At 46.5% G+C, this 18,360-nt stretch overlaps 1 protein-coding gene across 2 annotated transcripts in view; it reads right to left on the bottom strand.

Annotated features, from left to right (window-relative positions):
- RIPK2 (receptor interacting serine/threonine kinase 2) overlaps positions 1–18,360 on the bottom strand; it is a 35,821-nt gene that overhangs the window by 2,424 nt on the left and 15,037 nt on the right. For both annotated transcript variants that reach the window (XM_075085348.1, XM_075085349.1), the window contains exons 7-9: positions 16,313–16,398; positions 16,041–16,130; positions 15,318–15,423 (exon numbers count right to left, since the gene is read on the bottom strand). In XM_075085348.1, the coding sequence (XP_074941449.1) occupies positions 15,318–15,423; positions 16,041–16,130; positions 16,313–16,398 (282 nt within the window). The remainder of the gene's footprint in view (positions 1–15,317; positions 15,424–16,040; positions 16,131–16,312; positions 16,399–18,360) is intronic.

The raw sequence follows: 18,360 nt of genomic DNA, 5'->3' as shown, positions 1-18,360 counted from the left end.
TCAGGTGAAGGGAAAGAACATGAGGACCAATGGTGACATTCGTTGGAAAGTCAATGGAAGCTTTTGGTAATCTGTCAAAACAACATATGACTTCAGGAAAGCTTCATGTAAACATTTGCAAAGAAAGGGAGAAAAAAAGGGATTTTGTCGGGGGAAAGCTTAATATTTTCTATTTTTCGGATTTTTTTTATGGCAGAAAAAGATGATGGATGTGAATCCAGCAGTAGGAATCACTCAAAGAAGAGATGACAAATGGCTGATGAGAAACCAATTACAGAGCGTATGCCTAATTCTGTGTGTAGTTTTCATTACAGACTTCCACAGTGTCACTTGATAAAGAGCTTCAGAGATATTAACTAAGAACCAGAGGGGCAGCTGTAACAATTCAGACGAACATCTAAAGACACAGTAAGAACAGGTAGCCCCCTAGACAGCTCAGAATTTATAGATACCCATCCAACGGGTTATTTGAAGGTGTATTCCTAGATCAGAGTGTGACCTGTGGAAGAATAGGGCTATAAGTACATGGAGCAGGAACAAGAATATGTGAAAGAAATGACACTCTCATTATTTAACAAATGGTGGACTAGAACTCATAATAACTAGCATTTAATTTCATTAAAGAGAGAGAAAGCAGCCGGGCAGAGCTATGTGGTGTGAAGCCGCAGATTGTTATCTACTGCATGAATGAGAAAGGATTAGGACATAATCAGTGTCAGTGAAAGATCATTTTAGAAAAGGATTTTAAACAGGTCTGCTGGGATATATTGTTACAGATTTCTAGGTGCACACACAGATTTTTAATAACACTAGAGACATAACTACTGAGATTGTACCAGTATGAGAGAATGACCTTGACCAGTGACCATAGCACAGAATATAGAAACATGCTAATGAAATTTGCAGGTCTCATTCAGAAAGAATGGGTTGAGCCAGGTTACTCAGAAAGAACCTAGTTGACCTAGAAGACTGGAGTAATAAAAAAGGAAATTCTGCAGCAAAAAGATGACATCTAGACTTTCTGCTTCGAGCTGGGGCAAATGATTCGGAACTGAGATGAGATTAAAAACAACTAGGTAGACTATTCTGTAATGAAGGATCTTGTGAGAAAGGAAAAATAAAATTCTAAGGTGTATTAAGTAAAGATTCTTTTTTTCAGACAGAAATGATTTAGAATCAGAGAATCATAGAACATCCTGAGCTGGAAGGGACCCGAAGGACCATTGAGTCCAGCTCCTGTCCCTGCACAGAACAACCCCAAAATTCACACCATGTGTCTGAGGGCATTGTCCAAGTGCTTCTTGAATATGGATAGGCTTGGTGCTGTGACTGCCTCCCTGGGGAGCCTGTTTCGGTGCTCCACCACCCTCTGGGTGAAGAACCTTTCCCTAATATCCAACATAAACGTCCACTAGCACATCTTCCTGCCATTCCCTCAGGTCCTGTTGTTGGTTGCCAGAGAGAGAGATCAGCGCCTGCCCCTCCTTCTCCCCTCGTGAGGAAGCTGTAGACCGCGATGATCTCTGCCCTCAGTCTCCTCCAGGCTGAATAAACCAAGTCAATTTAGCTACTCCTCACATGGTTCCCCTCTAAGCCATTCACCAACTTCATGGCCCTCCTCTGGACACTCTGTAGTAGCTTTATATCTATAACGTACTGTGGTGCCCAAAACTGCACACAGCACTCGAGGTGAGGCCGCACCAGCGCAGAGCAGAGCGGGACAATCCCCTCCCTCAACCAGCTGCAATGTAGTCCTTGATGCACCCCAGGGCACTGTTGGCTCATGTTCAACTTGCCGTCAACCAGAACCCCCAGGTTCCTCTCTGCGGAGCTGCTCTCCAGCCTCTCGTTCCCCACCCTGTACGTACATCCAGCGTTGCCGTGCCCCAGGTGCAAAATCTGGCACTTGCCCCTGTTAAACTTCATACGGTTGGTGATTGCCAGGCTCTCTGATTTGTCTAGATCTCTCTGCAGGGCCTCTCTGTCCTCGAGAGTGTCAACAGCTCCTCCAGATGTTGTGTCATCAGCAAACTTAATTAGCATTCCTTCAAGTCCTGCATCCAAGAGATTAAAGTGTACTGGCTTTAAAATGGATCCCTGTGGGACCCCACTAGTGACTGCCTGCCAGCCCCATGTAACCCCATTTACTACAACCCTTTGAGCCTGACGCATCAGCCAATTGCTCACCGACTGCATTGTTTATCCCACTATATGCTGGACATTTTGTCCAGGAGGATATGTGAGAGATGGAATCAAAAGCTTTACTGAAATCCAGAAAGTTCACATCAATCCAAAAAGATTACATTGTCACACCTCTTTCATAATGCTAGGAACAGATGTCTGGTACCCTTAGTTCAATGACTTAAGTTAGAAAATGTTTGGCAGTGATGAGGTTGTGGAGAGGAGTCCTAGAACAATCAAAAGGAACTTCAGGGCACTGGGGCAATTGGTTAAAGGACCAGGAGCACACATAGTGCTTTACTCAATCCCATCAGTGACAGGGAAGAATACTGAAAGCAACAGGAAAACTCATCTCATTAACACGTGCTCAGAGGCTGGTGCCATCAGTGGAATTTTGGTTTTTTTGATCATGGGGAGGTTTACATGGTACTGGGCCTGCTGGCTGCAGATGGAGCTCATCTGTTTCAAAGGGGGAAGAGGATTCTTGCACATGAGTTGATGAGTCTCATTGAGAGGGCTTTAAACTAGGTGTGAAGAGGGAAGGGGGTATAGCCAGGCCCACTAGAGAGGAGCCTAGGGGTGGCGTGCCAATGTTGGGGGTGAAACCGATAGCCCGGCCCAAGTGCATCTACACCAATGCACGCAGCACGGGCAACAAACAGGAGGATCTAGAAGCCATTGTGCAGTGGGATAGCTATGACTTAGTCACCACCACAGAGATGTGGTGGAATGACTGTCATGACTGGAGTGCTGCAATGGATGGCTATAAGCTTTTCAGAAGGGATAGGCGAGGAAGGAGAGGTGTTGGGGTGGCTCTATATGTTAGGGAGTGTTTCCGTTATATAGAGCTTGGCAACTGTGATGATAAGGTCAAGTGCTTATGGGTAAGGATGAGGGGGAAGGCCAACAAGGCAGATATCCTGCTGTGTGTCTGTTGTAGACTATCCAACCAGGATGAGGAGGTAGATGAAGTGTTTTACAAGTGGCTGGTAGAGGTCTCACAATTGGTTGCCCTTTTTCTAGTGGGGGAATTCAAGTTACCAGGTCTGCTGGAAACACAACACAGCACAGAAGAAATGGTCTAGGAGGTTCCTGGCGTGTGTAGGAGACAACTTCCTGACACAGCTGGTAAGTGAGTTTACCAGGGGAGGTGCCTCGCTTGACCTCCTGTTCACAAACAGAGAAAGACTGGTGGGGGATGAGGTGGTCAGAGGCCGTCTTGGTGTTAGCCACGATGATATACTAGAGTTCTTGCCTGGCAAAGTAAGAAGCGCAGTCAGGAAAACCACTACCATGGACTTCTGGAGGGCAGACTTTGGCCTGTTCAAGACATGGGTTGGGAGAGTCCCTTGGGAGGCAGTCCTGAAGGACAAAGGGCTCCAGGAAGGCTGGGCTTTCTTCAAGAAGGAAGTCTGGAAGGCGCAGGAGCAGGCTGTCTCCATTGGCACAAGACAAACCAGAGGGGAAGACGACCAGCCTGGCTGAACAGGGAGATTTTGCTGTGTCTCAGGAGAAAAAGGAGAGTTTACCACTTTTGGAAGAAGGGGCAGGCAACTCAACAAGAGTACAGGGATCTCATTAGGTTGTGCAGAGGGACAATTAGAAAGGTAAAAGCCCAGCTAGAAATCAATCTGGACACTGTTGTAAGGGATAAAAAAAAGTTTATACAAATATATTAACCACTAGAAGAGAACCAAGGAGAATCTCCATCCTCTATTGGATGTGGAGGGGAACATTGCCACCAAAGATGAGGAGAAGGCTGAGGTGCTTAATGCCTTCTGTGTCTCAGTCTTTAATAGTAAGACCAGTTATATCCAGGATATTGATCCCCCTGAGCTGGGAGGCAGGGAGAGATCGCAGAACAAACTCCCCATAATCCAGGAGGAAGCAGTTTCATAGAATCATAGAATGGTTTGGGTTGGAAGGGACCTTTAGAGTTCATTAGTCCAACCTCCCTGCAGTGAGCAGGGACATCTTCAACTAGACCAGATTACTCAGAGCCCCGTCCAACCTGGCCTTGAATGTTTCTAGGGATTGGGTATACACTACATCTCTGGGTAACCTGTTCCAGTGTTTCACTACCCTCATAGTAAAAAATTTCTTCCTTATATCCAGTCTAAATCTACTCTCCTTTAGTTTAAAAACAATACCCCTTGTCCTGTTACAACAGGCCTCGCCGAAGGGTTGCCCCCGTCTTTCCTATAGTCACCCTTCAAATACTGTAAGGTTGCAATAAGGTCTCCCCGCAGACTTCTCCAGTCTGAAAAACCTCAACTTTCTCAGCCTGTCCTCATAGCAGAGGTGCTCCAGTCCTCGCACCATTTTTGTGACCCTCCTCGGGACCCACTCCAACAGGTCCATGTCCTTCTCGTGTTGAGGGCTCCAGAGCTGGACGCAGTACTCCAGGTGGGATCTCACCAGAGCAGAGTAGCAGAATCACCTCCTTCGACCTGCTGGCCATGCTTCTTTTGATGCAGCCCAGGATACGGTTGGCCTCTGGGCTGCAAGCGCACATTGTTGTCTCATGTCCAGCTTTTCATTCACCAGTAACCCTATGTCCTTCTCCGCAGGGCTGCTCGCAATGCTTTCATCTCCCAGCCTGTATTGATACCGGGGGTTGCCCTGACCCAGGTGCAGGACCTTGCACTTGGCCTTGTTGAACCTCATGAGGTTCACACAAGCCCACCTCTCCAGCTTTTCCAGGCCTCTTTGGATGACATTGTCCTTCTGGTGTGGCAACTGCACTGTACAGCTTGGCGTCATCTGCAAACTTGCTCAGGGTGCATTCGATACCATTGTCTATGTCATTGATGAAAATATTAAACAGCACTGCTTCCAGTATGGGCCTGTGAGGGACACCATTCATCACCAGTCTCCATCTGGACATCAAGCTGTTGACCACTACCCTCTGGATGCGACCATCTAGCCAGTTGCATAGCCACCAAACAGTCCACCCATCAAATCTTTACCTTCCCAGTTTAGAGAGAAGGATGCTGTGGGGGACCATGTCAAAGGCTTTACAAAAGTCCAGATAGATGACATCTGTTGCTTTTCCCTTGTTCACTGATGCAGTCACTCCATCACAGAAGGCCACTAGGTTGCTCAGGCAGGACCAACCTGCCCTTGGTGTAGCCATGCCAGCTGCCTCGGATCACCTCCCTGTCCCCCATGTGCCTTAACATAGCTTCTAGGAGGACGTGTTCCATGATTTTCCCAGGCACAGAGGTGAGGCTCACGGGTCGGTAGTTCCCTGGGTCCTCCATTCTACCCTTTTTAAAGATGGGCACAATGTTTCCCTTCTTTCAGTTCCCAGGGACTTCACCTGACTGCCATGACTTTTCAAATATCATGGAGAGTGGCTTTGCAACTACATCATGGTGTAGTTTTGGGTACATTTATGGTGTAAATTTTGTACATTTTTGTGTACATTAATGGTATAAATTTGGGGTTATCCTGTGCAGGGAGAAGAGCTGGACTTGATGATACTTTTGGGTCCCTTCCAACTCAGGACATTCCATGACTCTATGATCAGCCAATTCCCTCAGGACTCTGGGATGCATCTCATCAGTCCCATAGACTTGTCGATATCAAGGTTCCCTGGTGGTCACAAACCTGATCTTCCCTTAAAGTGGGAGGGGTTTTACCCCCTGGTCCCCGTCTTGTGGTCCATCGACTCAGAAGGGTTGGGGAGAGAGGCTACCAGTAAAGACTGAGGCAAAAAAGTTGTTGAGTACTGTAGGGAAATAGACAGGGATCAGCGACTGGAAGATCACGCGCTGTGACAGAAAGATAGACTCCTCCCCGTAGGAGTGGCAGGAACAGGAAGCGCAAGAGCTATAGAAGTGTGTGACGCAGCTAAATAAATGGACATTTTGCATCCATCATACTGATGTCTGTGCATCACTGTCCCCAGGGTGGGTAGAGCCCTGTGTCCCGGAGATGTGCGGCCCAAGATAAGTTCTCCAACAGAAGCGTACGGCAACAAGTGGTGACCCCGACGTGATCGGCGGGGCGACACAGCAAATTCGCTGGGGAGAAATGATAGCTTGAGGCACGCAAGAGTGGGATGGTGAGCCGCAGGACGGCGGCGCGCAACGGATACAGTCGTAAAGGTACTGAAGGGATTGGGGAGGAATTTGGAACTTTGATTTCGAAGGCGCCTACCTCAAAATGTATCCAATGGATGATCATGCAGGGGCTCATACAGAGTCCTGTGGTCATATTTGATAAAGATAATTGGGCGAGAATTAAAGAGGAGTTAGCCGAAAGGGCTATGGTGGGAAAATCCCAGTACATACAGCTCTGGGGAAAGATACACCGATTGCTATTGAAAGCTCGGGAGGATCGGGAGACGGGGTGGCAGGTGCGGCTGTGCCTGCATGGTGCCACAGTCAACAATAGCTCAGAAATAGACCCAGGATGGGCAGTGGGGACGCAGACAGGGGCAAGCATTGCGGGGGATAGGGAAGAAGCGGGGGTTCGGACGGAGTAGCCTGGCCAGCGACTCAGTCTGAGGCTCCCGAAGAGGTGGATCGGGAAATGGCTGTGTTCTCTGTTGAGCCAGCAGGACCTTTGGAACGCCCCCCTGCATGCCCCTGGGACGATTTGGCATGGGCGTGGGTACTTGCGCGCGGGGAGGGGGACATAGCGGCGGATGCAGCGGGAGTGATGGAGCGGAAGGAGGAGGATGATCAGCGCCGGCAGTGGCGCCGCCCTCTGCCCGGTATTTGAGACTGGCTCCCAGGGCAACCCTTGAGATGGGAGTCAGACAAGGAGGATTGGGGTGCCTGGAGGGGAGGACAGGATGGGTATAGATCAAGCTCGAGTAGCAGCGAATCAGAAGTTGAGGGAAAAACCGATGTCCACATGTGGGAAGAAGGGGCAGATTGCCTGCAGCGCACAAAACAGAGGCATAAGGCAGCAGGGACTCGGAGGACCAGTCAGAATGAGAGAAGAGAGAGATTGCCAAAAGGGGAGGTCCGAAGCGCTGCAGCTCCGGAGGAGTCCACGGAGGAAGTGCTGCGGCAGCTGCAGCAGGCTATGCGCACACTAGGGGAAGTAACTCGGAGGCAGACAGGAGTCTTAACGAAGGGTGCGCCCCAGCGACAGTCAGTCGAGTTACCTAACTGGCAGCTGATAGCCAGATTGTAGTCTAGATGGAGTAAGGATAGAGATGCCCGGGATATTCCCTGTCTGAATAGCTCCTGGAGGAGGGGTGGAGTGGACACCGATAGATGCCAAGCTAGTGCAAAGTTTATGGCGAGAAATTAGGGAAAAGGGGCTAAAGGATGAAGGGGTAGGATTGCTGCTAGACGCTGCGCACGCAGCGCCCTTGACCCCCTCTGATGCTAGGCAGTTGGCAAAAGCGATATTGACTCCCACAATGTACATACCTTGGAAGGAAGCGATGAATAGTGCCTGCCATGCCCTCGTACAGCAAGCGGCAGCGGCTCCTGGCCACCCGCTGAGAGGGACCACTCTTGACCGGCTCACTGGAAAGGGTCAAGGGCTGGAAACCCCGCAGTTACACGCAGCAGCATTGAGGGGCAGGGAGCTGCAAGCAGTAACGGAGAGTTCCAATAGAGCGTATAGCGAAGCGGGCAGGTATGAAAAGAAAGCAAAACCTTGGCAAAAGATACAGCAAGGACTAGGAGAGCCGTTTACAATGTTTTGTGACAGGTTGCAGAAGGCTATTATAGAATCAGAATTGCCGCCAGCGGCCAAGGATGCAGTCCTTATAGATTGCCTCCAAAGTCAAGCAAATCCGCAGACACAAGATGTCCTCTGCACCCTGGTGGCGGGGGCATCATTGCGTCAAACCATCAGGCATGTCTTGCGCCAGGAGGCATTGAATCAGCATGGCGGTGTGGGAGCGCACATCTGCCAGAACCCTGACTGCGGAAGTGAAGAAAGGGTGATGGTGCAAGCGGCGGGGGCGGGGCCGAGATGTCATTCGTGTGGACAGCTAGGGCACTTTAAAGCCGGGTGCCCGCTAGGTGACAGGGGAGGACGTAATGGAGGAGGAGTGCACCCAGTAGGGAGATGCTGGGCGTGTGGAAAGCCAGGACACCTGGCAAGAGATTGTTGAGCCACAACGCTGGGAAATGGCCAAAGGAGGGCGAAGCGAGGGGGATTCGCGCCTCCTGTGAGTCAAATGGCCCCCATCATGGTGCCAGTGCCAGGAGCTTGGCCCACCGTAGCAGGCCAAGGGGGAGTGAACCTTCAGGAAGGGGAGCAGAACCAGCAAGACTTGCAGGTTATGGCCCCCACGTGGCTTTGGTCTTAGGCTGTAACAAGAGACCCATGGCGGCGGTGATGATTACCCCACAAGAGCCAAGTTGTCCGACACGGATATACCTGGGAATGTTAGTGGATACCGGGGCGGATGTCACAGTGATGCCACTGAAATGGTGGCCACCAACTTGGCCCCTCACCATGGAAAAAGCATAATAGGGGTGGGAGGAGAACAACAGACAAGGACTAGTACTTGCCCTGTAAAACTCGAAGTCATGGACGAGGAGGCAGGGAAGCTGCTCATGGCCGTAGTGACCATACTAGTAGCAGATGGGGTAGCAAGCGCCTTCTTGGGGCGGGATGCCCTTGCCCAGATGGGGATAGGGTTGAAAAATTTAGCATAGGGGCCACAGCCTCAGAGGGGCTTCGTCAGCACAAGTTGGTGTGGAAAACCGACGAGCCCATCTGGGTGGAGCAGTGGCCCCTGACAACAGAGAAAATAGAGGCTGTAAGAGCTACAGTAAAACGAGAGCACGAAGCAGGACACCTAGAGCCCTTGATGAGCCCCTGGAACACCCCTATATTTGCTATAAAAAAGAAAGATAAAAACTAATGGAGGATGCTGCATGACCTTAGAGCAGTAAATCAGCAAATGGAGGACATGGGGCCTCTCCAACCCGGCCTACCAGATCTGAGTGCTGTCCCAAAAGGATGGCAAGTCATTGTTTTAGATATCAAAGACTGCTTCTTCAGCATTCCACTACATCCGGATGATAGAAAGAGATTTGCCTTTACTCTGCCCACAGTGAACCGCGCAGAACCAGGTAGTAGATGGCAGTGGACGGTACTTCCGCAGGGGATGAAAAACTCTCCAGCGATCTGCCAGAGGTATGTGGCTTCTGCATTGCAGCAAGTAAGGCAACAGTATCGGGAGAGAATCTACATGATCCACTAACATGGATGACGTCCTTATAGCTGCACCCACCGAGGGGTTGTGTGAACAAGTCTTTTCAGACACCCCAAGGGGCCTTGAGGGACAAGGCCTCAAGATAGCTGAGGCAAAGGTACAACGAGGACCAGTGTGTGGATTTCTGGGTGCTAGAATAGAAGGGGATTGCATACAAGCTCAGCCCATTAAACTTACACCTAAGGTTAAAAATTTACACGATGTACAGAAGCTGGTAGGAGCACTGAAGTGGTTGTGGAGATTCGTGCACATCACTGGTGAGGAGATGCAACCTTTCTATGCGTTGCTGAAAGGGACCGACCCATGGGAGGCCAGGAGTTTAGACACCGAGGCAATCCAGCAGTTGCAGATGATAGAACGTCGAATGCAGAAGGAAGGAGTATGGCGGTGGGACCCTCGAGAGGAATTAATAGCAGGTTGGATTCTAACTGCCGGTGGAGGATTAGGATTACTGTATCAAATACAGGCTGGGGAAGGAAAACCACTGCGGTGGGTATATCAGAAGGTTCCCAAGGATGCATTCTCCACAAAAGTCAAGATAGCCGGGGGAATGATTTGGCATCTGCGAAGGGAAAGCCAGGAAATCTTTGGGAAGGAGCCAGATAAGCTGACAGTGCCGTGGAATGGGGAGAAATGGCGGAAGGTGGTAGAGAGTGAAGAGGATATACAATTGGCGGTATACTCGTACCCAGGAAAAGTCGTCACAGGCATGATACAGAGGTGGGCCGAGACAGCCAAAGTGGTGGATTTAAGTGTGGATAGTAGAGTTTTGGATACCCCTCACCCAGGACCAACGTATTTCACAGACGCTTCCTCGAAGATGAACAGAGCGGTGGTAGTGTGGAAAGAAGAGAATAGTTGGATGCACCAGACGTATGAGGAGCAGGGTAAAAGTGTGCAGTGGCTAGAAGCGAAAGCGCTAGAGATGGCCCTGCGAAAGGATAGAGATCGGCATATAAATGTGTGCACGGACTCTTTATACGTGTATAAATTAGTCATGTCCATGAAACGAGAGGGTGTACCGCACACGGAAATTGCCTTGATGCTAGAGGTTGCTTTATCGCAGCGAGGAGCAACTGTGACAGTAATTCACATTCGCAGTCATCAGATGGGGCCTGGACCACTGATTGAGGGGAATCGCATGGCTGATGAGGCAGCCGCGGGAGTCTGGACATTGACGGAGGCAAAGAAACTGCATGAACAACTGCACCTGGGTGCTAAAGCCTTGGCAAAGGAGTGTGGCATCTCAGTAAGAGCAGCAAGAGAAGTAGTAGCCACTGTCCTTACTGTCAGCACTCGCCATTGTGGGAGGCAGGAGTAAACCCTCGAGGATTGGAAGCAAATGCTATCTGGCAGACTGACTTTACTGAATGTCCACAGTTGGCCCCCGGAAGGCACCTGGCAATTACAATTAATACATATAGTGGAGTCATCATGGCTACTCAACATCGGAAGCAGACCGCAACACAGTTGGCTGTACATTGGACCACGGTGATGGCGTGGCTTGGAAAGCCCACCGAAATAAAAACAGACAATGGACCATGCTTTCAAGCTTGAAGTACTGAGGAATGGTGTAAAGCTTGGAATATTGTGTTAAAACATGGCATTGCTTACAATAGCATGGGGCAGGCAATTGTTGAACGCGCTCATCGCACCTTGAAAGCAAAGATACTGCAGTTTGGGGAGGGGGAAGGGTATAAGGGAGCTATACCCGTAGCACCTCAGCAAACCATTTTAATACGTGCGCTATATTCACTTAATCATATTATACGTGGCAAGAGCAAGTTACTGCAGTGAAGAAGCACTTTGGCATAGCTCAAGCAGGCGAGCGCTATCTGCAGGTACGAGTAAGGTTCCCAGGCAGTAAGCAATGGGAGAGAGGATGGAAACTGAGATGCCTGGGAAGGGGCTACGCCGCAGTTGAGAATGAAGGGCGCATGGAATGGGTGCCTGCAAAGCGTGTGAAAGCAGAACTGTGCAAGGATGTATAATGGATAATCCCTCTCTGAGTTGTCTCTTTGCAGGGTCTGCTGACACAGATCCTCATGCTAGCCATACCATTGGGAAGAGAAATGAGCTCCTTGACAAGATTGCAAGCAATATTGCAACGAGAGCGACACTGGAAAAGGGTGGGACAATTTTTGGCTTTCTGGTCTTTGCAGATGGATCAAATCCACACCTGAGCAAAGCAGAGTACTCAAAAGATGTTGGTAAGTTCTGTCTGCAAGGACAGAAGAGTACAGAGTTCTCATTAGGTCTTGCAGAGAGAAAATTAGAAAGGCAAGAGCCCAGCTAGAACTCAACCTGGCCACTGTTGTAAGGGATAACCAAAAATGTTTTTACAAATACATTAACAAAAAGAGAACCAAAAAGAATCTCCATCCTCTATTGGATGTGGAGGGGAACATTGCTACTTAGGATGAAGAAAAAGGCTGAAGTACTAAATGCTGCCTTTAGCTTGGTCTTTAACTGTCAGACCAGTTATACCCAGGATATTAAGGCCCCTGAGCTGGAAGGCAGGGACAGGGAGCAGAATAAATCCCCCATAATCCAGAACGAAGAGGTTATGACCTGCCGCACCACATGGGCACTCACAAGTCTATGGGGCCAGATGGGATCCACCCGAGAGTACTGAGGGAGCTGGCAGAGGAGCTCACCAAGTCACTCTCCATCATTTATCAGCAGTCCTGGTTAACACGGGAGGTCCCAGATGACTGGAGGCTTCCAATGTGACGCCCATCTAAGAAGAAGGGCCAGAAGGAGGATCTGGGGAACCACAGGCCTGTCAGCGTGACCTCGGTAGTGGGGAAGGCTATGGAGCAATACATACTGAGTGAGCTCACCAGGCAAGTGCAGGACAACCAGGGGATCAGGCCCAGCCAGCATGGCTTCATGAAAGGCAGGTCCTGCCTGACCAACCTGATCTCCTTCTATGACCAGGTGACCTGCCTAGTGGATGAGGGAAAGGCTGTGGACATTGTCTCCTTGGACTTTAGCAAAGGCTTGGACACTGTCTCCCACCGCATCCACCTAGAGAAGCTGGAGGCTCATGGCTTAGACAGGTGTACTCTTCGCTGGGTAAGAAACTGGCTGGATGACAAGCCCAGAGAGTTGTGGTGAATGGAGCTAAATCCAGTTGGTGGTCAGTCAGAAGCGGGGTTCCCAAGGGCTCAGCCTTGTTTAATATCTTTATCAATGATCTGGATGAGGGGATCGAGTGCATCCTCAGTAAGTTTGCAGACGACACCAAGTTGGGCAGGGGTGCTGATCTGCTCGAGGGTAGGAAGGCTCTGCAGAGGGATCTGGACAGGCTGGATCATTGGGCCAGAGCCAACTGTATGAGGTTCAACAAGGCCAAGTGCTGGGTCCTGCACTTGGGACACAACAACCCCATGCAACGCTACAGGCTTGGGGAAGAGTGGCTGGAAAGCTCCCAGCTGAGAAGGACCTGGGGGTGTTGGTCGACAGCTGGCTGAACATGAGCCAGCAGTGTGCCCAGGTTGCCAAGGAGGCCAACAGCATCCTGGCTTGTATCAGGAATCGTGTGGCCAGCAGGAGCAGGGAAGTGATCGTGCCCCTGTACTCAGCACTGGTGAGGCCACACCTTGAACACTGTTTTCAGTTTGGGGCCCCTGAGTTCAAGAAGGACACTGAGTTGCTGGAGCATGTCCAAAGAAGAGCAATGAAGCTGGTGAAGGGTCTGGAGAACAAGTCTTAGGACGAGAGGTTGAGGGAACTGGGGTTGTTTATTCTGGAGAAGAGGAGGCTGAGAGGAGACCTTATCGCTCTCTGCAACTACCTGAAAGGAGGTTGTAGTGAGGTGGGTGTTGGTCTCTTGTCCCAAGATACTAGTCATAGGATGAGAGGAAATGGCTTGAAGTTGCATCAGGGGAGGTTTAGGTTGGATATTGGGATATTGGATGTTAGGAAAAATTTCTTTCCTGAAAGAGTGGTCAGGCATTGGAACAGGCTGCCCAGAGAGGTGGTGGTGTCACCATCCCTGGACGTGTTCAAAAACCTTGTAGATGTGGCACTTCAGGACATGGTTTAGGAAGCATGGTAGTATTGGGTTGACAGTCGGACTTGATGATCTTAGAGGTCTTTTCCAACCTTAATGATTCTATGATTCTAACATGCATAAGGAGGACTAGTAGGACACCAGGAGAATAAAGAATCTTCTTTTACCAGTGGACTTCAAAAGAGCATATCCTGTTTGTCTAGCAAAATTAAGTGTATTAAAGGATTAATCTCTACCAGAAATAAAATGGGAAAAGAAGGAAAAGAGCCATTTAAGGTTAAAGCAGTGCCCAAGAATAAGTGTGTGTATAAACTGGCTAGGGGGGGAAAATTAAAGCAGCTGCAGGTTAGAAGAGAGCTCCTAACTCTGAAGTAGCAAGTTTCTGAAAAATTCTTCTAATTTTATTTGTGGAAAAAAAACAACTCAGCTAAAATCTATAGTCACTAACTTCTGCCTTGGTGCCATGCCAAACTCATCTCCTGTCAACAGGTACCTGGGAACAGGTTTTCACCTCAAAGAACTGCGTAATATTTTGGCAAAGTAAGAAGAATGTCAGTCTTGCTTTCTATTATAAAACTACCTGATGCAGATATTGGCAAAGTAATAACTTCTGCTGAAGTATGCTTTTGTAGACACTATTTTCCGAGGCTTTACAGTATCTATACATACATGCAACAAAGTCTAAGCAGTGACTTTGTAATGGACCACCAACTGATCAATCAGATTAATAGTACCACCACAATCTCATCAATGACTTCCACAGGCAGATATGATAACTGTTACCAGGAACCAGCAGCAAGAAGGGCTGACATTTATCATTGTCTTCTTCAGAGAAGATACACTTAGAGTCCACACTCATTTTAAATCTAATATTCCGTTTTCTAAAATTCATCACAACATTCCTATTATGCTCTGTAACCACAAGTTATTCTTCATCTTTAAGATTTTTATGTGTATAGAGAAATGCTTGGGTTGAGGTACAGTCAAACTACTCCACATTTGCTTTTTGCCATTTTCCCAGTAACTCAAATGCCTTAAGCCTCCCGTAATTTATTATCCCTGGAATTCCTGTTGAATTTATAACTTTCTAGTACATTGAATACAAGCCCAGAATTGTGGATGTGTTCAAACAGGAGCTGGAAAAGAAACTTCCTGTGCCCTCCTACCTCTACCAGAATATCTCCAGTTTTGCAGCACCTCAGCACACTAGTTAATGCCCTACTTAATAGCAGCGAAGTCAATCCTCTTGTCTGCTTTCACACCACTGGTCCCTGTACAGCCAAAGCATGCTCCCTTCTTTGGAAATATGTGTTTTCATTCTTTCAAGAGAAGAAACTGAAGTGCAATTTTAGTTTCACAATGTATTGCTACTCCACCTGGATCCCATCACATTTTTCTGGCTTCTGATGTCAGCAAAACCTCAAAATTGAGTTTCGCCTGGGAATTTTGCCAACTTTTATTCAGAAAAGGTGACAGCTACAAAAGGTCTGTGCAGATATTTTTGAAAGGCAATCTGTTTATTAAAGCTGTTCTATTTATTGAATCAAAAATGGTTGAGAAGTTGGGCTGCATTAGAAGCTTTCTGTTTACTCAGCTTTAGGAGTGCCTCAAAATGTTTAGCCTTTTTATCTTTAGAAGTAGTTCACAAATGATTAACTAAACTTCCAAGAGTCTGACAGGACACGTAAATGCTATCTCTGCACTTATGACCCTGAATAGGAAAAGTGAAGCTGTGAGGAACAGAAAAACAGAGCTAAAATACTCCAGTTTTTTACCCAGAGCACTAAGTTTACAACACATATCTCTTTTCTCTCATAAACAGAGATCCAACTATCTACTGTGCAAATGCAATGTTACAGTGGGAGTGTAAAGCTGTGATGGCAACTTAAGTTTATATGGATTCATTAATATCTCTACCTGATGAGAGGACATTACACTTGGGAACAGACTTGAGTCTTGATATATCTGGAGAGATGCTCCGAAGGGGAAGTGCATCACAATGTATGGAGCCCGAATATGTTTCCTGAAATGATTCCAGTGGAATACAGAAAATGCACAATAAATAAATACAAAGTTGCAATGATTTAAAGAGTATTTTCCCATCACTGTCTTTTCCTTACTGTCTAAATGCTCAATAGACAGCACAATTAAAATACAGTAAAGCAGAAGAAATCTATGTAATCCTAATACTTGTGTTTTTCCAAAGCTGACAGCAATTTTGTATATAAGTTTAATTATTAGTAAGAATCAAAAGAAGCAGCATTAAGAATCAAAATGTAAAAGCAAACCTATATGACCCTACATAAGCAAGATCCATAGAAGTGTAAGGGAGCAGAAGACAGTCTCTTACAAGTTTCAGACATTGTGTGCTGCATTACTCCTTGAGGGACTGGCTTTCCCACACTTAAAAGATATACGAAACATGCCCTTCTTATTTCTGCTTGCCTACCCTTTACTATCTTCACCTATATGGCTATGCATTTGCTACACCCTGGCTCAACTAAAGTATTTTACGCCCTTCCTGACCACATAGGAAAGTGAACTGCAGAACAATTCCCCCTTAGTAAGTTAACCTCCCTTTAAAGCTCTCAAGATCTTTAATGACACCAACATACCAAATGCAAGATGTAAAATATTTACCTCTTGGGGATTCAGAGGTATATTTAGAGATATCTGCTCCACATCTGCTTTTCTTCCACTCTTGTAAACACATCGTGATTCATATAGTGACTGGAAGAGATGTATTAACCTGTATTACATTTCTGCTGTAAAACAAGATGACAGCTGTGTACAAACACATACTTCAGACAGATACAAGATTAGATAAATGACACAGGAGATTACATTTGTTTTAGCAAGCAAAAGTTACCAACTTATTTGACCAACTCATGACTGCAGTAAAAGCCCCTTACCTTTGATCTCTTTAACTGAATTACTGCTTCCAGCATAGCTATTTCATCAAATGTTCGCAGGACTGGCTCAAGGTCTATTAAGCATTCTAAACAAAGAAAGAGTAGTTTACTGAGGGATTTATGGTGGAAATTAGGTTTTCATTTTGCTAAAGATACTTTCTTATATTTACAAAAGTAATTTGTCTATTGATACATATCAAACTACTTTACACTGCTAAAAATAAGTTTCTTGCTTTCACCTGCTACAAATGCAACAGTTTCACATCACCAAAGCAAACCCTGCCCTGGTCTGGCCTCCTCAGCACTCTCTATCAAAAGAGATCGAGGACTGTGCCCGACCGTAAGTCTTCTACTCCTGGAATGGATAGATTGGTGGGTTTGCTATATTTCAGGATAGGCCCAACAAGCCTGGTTTGCTAAATGGGACCAAACAGCACAAGACCTCAGAGTGGGTCACTGTCTTCCCACTCCAGCAGGGGTATTAAAGATTTATATGAGAAAAATAAACAACCCCACCACCACCACAGCAAAACCCAGAACAGATGCTGTGTGGCAGGGCCAGAGAAGATGGTGATAAGTCAAGGCACAGAGCTATTATATACAGTGAACCTAAGTGATAGTGTTTTCATGCTCACCAAAGGCAGCCAGTCAGAGAAGCTAAAATTGTCTGCTCACATAGGGAGACACGCGACAATCCAACAAACATGTGATAACCTGTGCTATGCTCCCTTGCTTTCCAATGCTGAAAGATTTACAAAACTAAAAATTTTAAATTTGGAGATGACTGTATTATAAAAATGTCTTTTTGAAACTGTGCTCAAGTACAACAAAACCTCAGGACAGGATGATGGCATATCACAATTGTACTGCATTTCTATGGACTCCACCCATTCGGCAAAACCCATTTATTGTACTAGCAATCCGTCACACTGCATCCGTATTAACATATTTTTATTTTTTACTGTAATTTTGCCACAGTTCTCCCATGTTAAGTTTTTTCCACTAGCATCTTCAAGATATATATTCAATACTGGGATTCTTATTTTCTTGCATCAGCTACAACAAAGGTTTACAGATTTGGTACTCCATTTTGCACACTGAAATACTAGCACTGTTAATTTTTGTTGATTATAATTAAATTGTAGGTACACATTCCAAGTACATGTAGAAACATGGTGATAAGTCTTTATCCCTTCTTTACAAGGGGGGCAGACAGGTTAACTGAGACTTTTTTTTAAAGTTTATTTAACAAAAAGAGGGTTGGGGCGTTTAGGTTCCCCTCCATGCTATGGTAATTGCAAAACTTCCCAATCAGTGAGCTTTACTTCCCTTAGTTTTGCAACAGTTTTGCAGCTTCCTCTTTCTTTTTATGATAGTAAAGTAGGGGAAAAAACAATGCATGTTTTCTTCAAAGACCATCTTACTACAGACATGGCACTAATAACAGAACCCAAGACAGCTCACACTTCAGTACATATTTGAGGTAATTATCCCTTCAGTGTGACCACAGACTTTGACTGCTATTTTGTTTTGTTTAACTGATACAAGAAAACAAAAATACATAAGGAAATATCATGATGTGTCTATTCTTTTTGATTTTAAAAAAATATTATAAATAGATATATCTCCTTCCTTGGAAAAAAAATTAACAATTTACAATCACATAAACCAGACTTATGCCAAAATAACTTGACATTTCAAAATGTTCTTAATGCAAAAATAAGAATGCCTCAAAATAGGTCACGTAATTAATTTTGGACTGTAAACTGAATAGGAAGATGCTGTATGTGTTTGGATGTGTCCTCATTTTGTTCTCTGCCAAACTGATGCAAAAAAAAGAAGTTATGAACATTTCTTTCTAACCTATCTGAACAGCAACTTTCCAGCTCAAAGGAATTATTCCTATAAAGGGTTTCAAAATAATAAATATGCTTCTGTTCATCAAAGCTACAAATGTGCTGTTCTATACTTGAATACTTTCCGTAACTCTCTTATTCTACATTTTTGCCTCTCCAGGGTGATTCAGCTTTCCCTACAGAATTAGAATC

Source organism: Phalacrocorax aristotelis, chromosome 2 (assembly GCF_949628215.1).
Source record: "Phalacrocorax aristotelis chromosome 2, bGulAri2.1, whole genome shotgun sequence".
NCBI classification, from domain to species: Eukaryota; Metazoa; Chordata; class Aves; order Suliformes; family Phalacrocoracidae; genus Phalacrocorax; species Phalacrocorax aristotelis.
The sequence above is the reverse complement of the archived record's forward strand: the minus strand, read 5'-3'. Positions and strand labels throughout refer to the sequence as shown.